The following is a 5278-nucleotide window of genomic DNA, read 5'->3' as shown; positions in this document are numbered from 1 at the left end:
CTCTCTCTCTCTCTCTCTCTCTCTCTCTCTCTCTCTCTCTCTCTCTCACACACACACACACACACACACACACACACACACACACACACACACACACACACACACAGAGGTCTAACCTCCACACATCCATCATTTATCTGGATATACAAACTCAGTCTCACTAGACTTTTTTTTTTTTCTTTTAAGGGGCAGAAATAAAAGAGGGCAGGGCCACTCTGGGTATTTAGTCTTTGGTTTCCAAGTTTAAAGGTGGAATCTGCTTCAGAGCCTGGAGCAGAGCTGAAGAGTCGATGGACGAATGGGAGGGCAATGGAGAAGGGAGTCTTTGGGGCATCAGCAAAGGAGGAGGGATCTTCTCTGGGTTCATGAAGCCAGTGAGAGCTGCGGCTGAAGCAGGGAGCCCAGGGTACAATACTGGGACAGAGGTGGGATACCAGCATTTCTCCAACATGGGCAGATAGGCTGTTGCTGAAGGTGGGATCAAATAAAAAGGCAGGCAGAAAGGAGGCTGGTGAGGGTGAGGCCCTAGAAAGGAAGACCCAATCAGCTCGCTGCTAAAATGGCTCTCCCGATCAGGCATTTCCAGTCTGCTCTTTTTTGCAGGAGGGTCTTCAGACTCTTGCTTAATGGCGCTTACTCTTTCTGCCAGGGGATATTTATGTTCGTTATCATTTTTAAAATACTGCTGGTCGGCTTTAGAGTCACTTTTCTCCAACTCCCCTCCATAACCACTGTCAGTGTCTGTATCACTTCCACTCTGCTCGCCACTCGAATGGGCAAAAGTCCTTTGGATGACCGGGACACAGTTTTTCCCATGCCCTTCGGTGGCTTTGGTCAGGGAGCTGGGCTTCTCTTTGAAGTCCATCATTTTGGGGGTGGGATCACTAGGCTTGTAGACAGCTCCACCCTGCAGGACCTCAGAGACCATGCGGTGGAGGTGACTGACCAGTTGGGAAGATTTCAGATCCCGACTACTTTCATGCTTTGCCAGGTACTGCAGTACCTCCCTGGCACACGTTTGGAAACCAGAGCAGAACATCTCCTGGCTGGCATCGAGGTTTCTTGAGGATAGCTCACCTAGGGGAAATACAAAACAGGAGAAAGTTTAGAAGAGTGTCTACCCTAGGTCCATCCACCAAAGAGGAAACAACGCTACTAATAGAAGGGAACTCTCTAACAGAAGGGAACTGGCCACATGATACAGTGCAAAGAAAGCCGGGTCTGGCGTTAAGGACCTCCATTTGAACCTCAGATCTTCCACTTTTATCTTTGTTATCTTTAACCTTCCTTTCCATCTTAGGAACAACTCTAAAACAGAAGGGCAAAGGCTAGGAAAATAAGGTTTAATGCCTTGCCCAGGAACTCACAGCTAGGAAGTGAGAGCAAATTTGAACCCAGGTCCTCCTGACTCCAAGCCTGGTACTCTATCTACTGTATCACTGAGCTGCCTTCCACTTATACCTTTGTGACCTTGGAAAAGTCACCTCCCTTCTCTTGGTCTCGGTTTCCTTATCTATAAAAGGACAGGGTTAGATTAGATGACCATTGACATTTCTCCAGTTCTAAATATAAGATCCTATGAATATTAGTTTCCCTGTGCACAGTGATTGTTCAGCTTCTCATTAAAAAAAAAAAAAAAGGCTGGACACATTAAACCCCAAGAAAACTTATTTCAGTGGCTCATTCAATTGCAAACAAAATGCTTTTATTTATCTGTAATGCTCCATCTTGAAACAATTGTCCTAAATCTTCACCCTGTTTCTCCTCCCCTTCCCAGCAGATAATAAAATATTTGCATCCCGCATTCGAACATGGGAGGGAAAAAAAAAAGGAAAATTGCATGATCTGTTCCAAATCCCCTGGTTGACACTTTCAGGTTCAACATTAGATGAACTCTAACAGTGACCATGGGAAAAGGAGGTCATAAAAAGGAAAGGGAAAGATATAAAAACAGGCTTATAAACTTAAACATTATTCCTTGGAAGGTACAAGGTTGGAAGAGCTCTTCGAACTCTTGCCCTCTGGAAATCAATGAAAATGGAAGACTAAACTTGGGTCCTCTAATCAGATTTCACAACTCTACCAATAAGCCTAGTGGTTATTCAAGGAACCGCATCAACGAATGGAAAATTGTTCTTGTACTCCTGCCAAATGTACTTATGCCACACACAGTGATAAGAATGAAAAAAAAAATCAAGTGTATGCCAGCAGTCTTCTCCCAAGTGATCAAGGGAAATGTGACTTGAAACTCCAGACCAAAAAAAAAAAAATTAAAAAAAGACTAAATTATGTTCAAAATGACAGGCAGCTAGGTGGCTCAGTGGATTGAGAGCCAGACCTAGTGATCAGGGTCCTGGCGCTAAATCTGGCTTCAGACACTTCCTGTATAAGCCTGGGCAAATCACTTAACCCCCATGCTTAGCCCTTACCGCTCTTCTGCCTTGGAACCAATATACAGTATTGACTCTAAGGTGGAAGGTGAAGGTTTAAAAAAAAAAAAAAAAAGAAAGAAAATAATAGAGTTATGAAGTCAAGTAGGAAAAAAAGTCATAAATTTCGATATGTAGAAGAGCCCAGAACCCGAAGATAATAAAGCAGGATTTCCTCAATATAGTCATCTGTAGATTCTTATATGAAAAGTCATCCTTTTAGGAAAGATAAAAATGACAGGGCCCACTCCAACGTGGGCAAGTAATTTGTCAGGGATGTTCTTACAACAGATGTTGAAATTAAATCTCCCTTGCGCTAAAACTAAAACGGTTGCAAGCAAAGCAGGCTCGAGTCCTCACCTGCTTGTAAGCCACTCTGAAGAGCCATAATCTTCTGTTGTTGTTGGTCAATCAGGTTGGTGAGTGCTTTCACATGCTTCAAGGTAAGCTCCAGCACCACGGCCTTCTCCAAGTGACCCAAGGTCTGAGGGGAAAAATAGCGAATGAATGGGGTGAGCCTGCTAGGAATGGGGGGAACCCAGGGCTGGAGAGACAGTTTACGTACAATTCAAAGGAGTCTGGGGTGGGAGGGAGAAGATTTGTCCTCTCCCTTTCCACCTTACTTTTTTTTTTTTTTAAAACCCTTGTACTTCGGTGTATTGTCTCATAGGTGGAAGATTGGTAAGGGTGGGCAATGGGGGTCAAGTGACTTGCCCAGGGTCACACAGCTGGGAAGTGGCTGAGACCAGGTTTGAACCTAGGACCTCCTGTCTCTAGGCCTGGCTCTCACTCCACTGAGCTACCCAGCTGCCCTCCACCTTACTTTTTGTTAGGTTGACATTTCTGAATGCTTCTTCAGAAACCTACAGCCATAACTAAAAGATAAAAAAGGAGGTGACAGCTATGCCTGGAGGTATTTTGGGAGCAGTGACATGCCTCAAGAGAAAGCATTTGACAGATATGTTTCTCCAGCCCCGGCTGGTACCCTGACCTTAACTCAGGGGAATCCAAGAGATAACGTTTCTCTGCAGTGGTGTCAAACCAGAGGGGGAGTTCTAACGGAAGGGAAGCCAAAACGGCTTTCCCCAGGAGATTTCCTTCCCTTAAAAAAAAACTTCCTGGTTTAATGGGAAACCCCCCCATACTAGTTCCTTCTCTTCCTAATGCTGCCCCCCTACCCCCACCCCCTTCCGACGCTAAGGGGCTGCAGTTACAAACTGACAAAATAATCTGAACCATAGGAAATTCCTATTAAACAGAGAAGGAATCTTTCCCACTTTGTGGGGTTCTGAGAGTAAATTGGGGAGCATCGGGTCAGCAAGTAAATTCAGTGAATTCTGGGAAACAACTTTCTATTGTCCCCGGAGTAAAAAAACAAGCAAAAAAGCCTAAATCTGCTTTCACAAATCCCAGCCGGGAGTCTCCCTCACTCCCACCCTGTCGGAAGGGCCCTTTGCTATTCTCTCGGTTCTGCTCGAAGGGGAGGGAACCTTCCATCCTAGATAGGATGCGGTTTGAGGGGACTGAGCCGCCAACCTGCTCCAGGGGCAGCTACGGAGCTGCAGTACCGCGCGGTACCTGAAGACGGCAGGGAAACCTGCGCACCAGCCGCCTGCCCGCCCCCTCCCGGGTTAGGAGAGTTTGGAGTGGGTCCAGGTTTTCACTTACAGTAAGTTTGAGATGTTCGGGTAAGAGATCTTTCAGCTGGGCGATGCACTCATTAATCCGATCACGTCTTTTCTTCTCTATCAGTCGGTGCGGCAATTTATAGGTCTCCTGAAAGGCAAAGGAGGCGGTGGGCGACCTGGGCAAGGGGACAGTCAGGGATTCCCGGGAACGCGGACTTGCTCTAAGGGCAGCTGGAAGCAGACTGGGAGGCACAGTGCCACCCCGGAAATATAGTCCCGGGCTGGTCGGGTCTTAGATCCCCTTGCTTCCACCTCCCTCTTCCTCCTACCCGGGCTGGGACAATACTTTTCATTGAAACTCTAACGGTGGGCGCAAGATTCTGAATGGGGCGCGTGGGGAGGAGGGGTGGTGGAATGGAGGGTGACGGCGGAGGGGATGTTCTTACCTTGTTATCCTCACTCCTCTTTAATCCCCTCCTCGGTTTGTACACTTGGTAAATGTGGGAAAAATCCATCCTGCAAGGAAAAGCAAACAGGATGCAGAATGAACCAGGGAAAGAAAGGAGACCCTGGCATCGTCCATCCTCTTGGGCAACAGCTCGGGATGCGCCGGAGCTGAGCCAGAGTTGCGGTGGATAGAGGACATTAAATCTGGGGCGATCCCGGGAAAAGAACGGACTTAAGAGAGCAGCTGGGGAAAAGGCTGCCTGGGGACACCGGGATCCCCGGGCCACCCCGTTTGGGGTACTGGGCGCCGTAGCTCCAAACTTCCTTACCCTGCCATCTCGCTGGGCTCCAGTCCCGGCACTTTGCCCAGGCAGGCGGGGGGCGGCTGGGCGCTGGTGATCCTTTCCATGGCACGGCGACGGCGCGGAAAACTTAAAGCCTGTTTGTCTGAGACTCGCGGACGGGCGGCCGTGGGATCTGCCCCCCTCGCTTGTAGGAGAAGCCCTACGAAGTCTCTTGATTTCTTTCCCCTAACTGCGGGAAGTCCCCCGCGCTTAACCCGCTGGAGCCCGGGAAGAGAGGATGCGCCGGCTGTGGCTGGAGGTGCGAAGGGAGATGCGCGCGACTCCGCTCGCGGCGTGCAGGAGTCCCTTCTCTGCTTCTTCCTCTCGGGTCTGTCTGCCCGCACAGACTGGCTTTCTGTTCTCCCTGCGCCGTCTGGACCGTGCAAGCCAAGTGAATGAGCTGGTGGGGAGGGAGGGAGGGAGGGACGGA

The 5278-nt window shown here is 48.8% G+C and overlaps 1 protein-coding gene across 1 annotated transcript; it reads right to left on the bottom strand.

Annotated features, from left to right (window-relative positions):
- Positions 1 to 88: 88 nt before the first annotated feature.
- Positions 89 to 5214, bottom strand: BHLHE40 (basic helix-loop-helix family member e40). Its single transcript, XM_044683028.1, has 5 exons — positions 4834 to 5214; positions 4504 to 4573; positions 4098 to 4205; positions 2790 to 2913; positions 89 to 1077 (listed from the first exon to the last, which is right to left on the bottom strand). The coding sequence occupies exons 1-5, from the start codon at positions 4911 to 4913 to the stop codon at positions 224 to 226; spliced, it is 1236 nt and encodes a 411-aa protein (XP_044538963.1). The 5' UTR covers positions 4914 to 5214; the 3' UTR covers positions 89 to 223.
- Between the last annotated feature and the right edge of the window lie 64 nt (positions 5215 to 5278).

Source organism: Gracilinanus agilis, unplaced genomic scaffold, assembly GCF_016433145.1.
Source record: "Gracilinanus agilis isolate LMUSP501 unplaced genomic scaffold, AgileGrace unplaced_scaffold10912, whole genome shotgun sequence".
Taxonomy (NCBI): Eukaryota; Metazoa; Chordata; class Mammalia; order Didelphimorphia; family Didelphidae; genus Gracilinanus; species Gracilinanus agilis.
The sequence above is the reverse complement of the archived record's forward strand: the minus strand, read 5'-3'. Positions and strand labels throughout refer to the sequence as shown.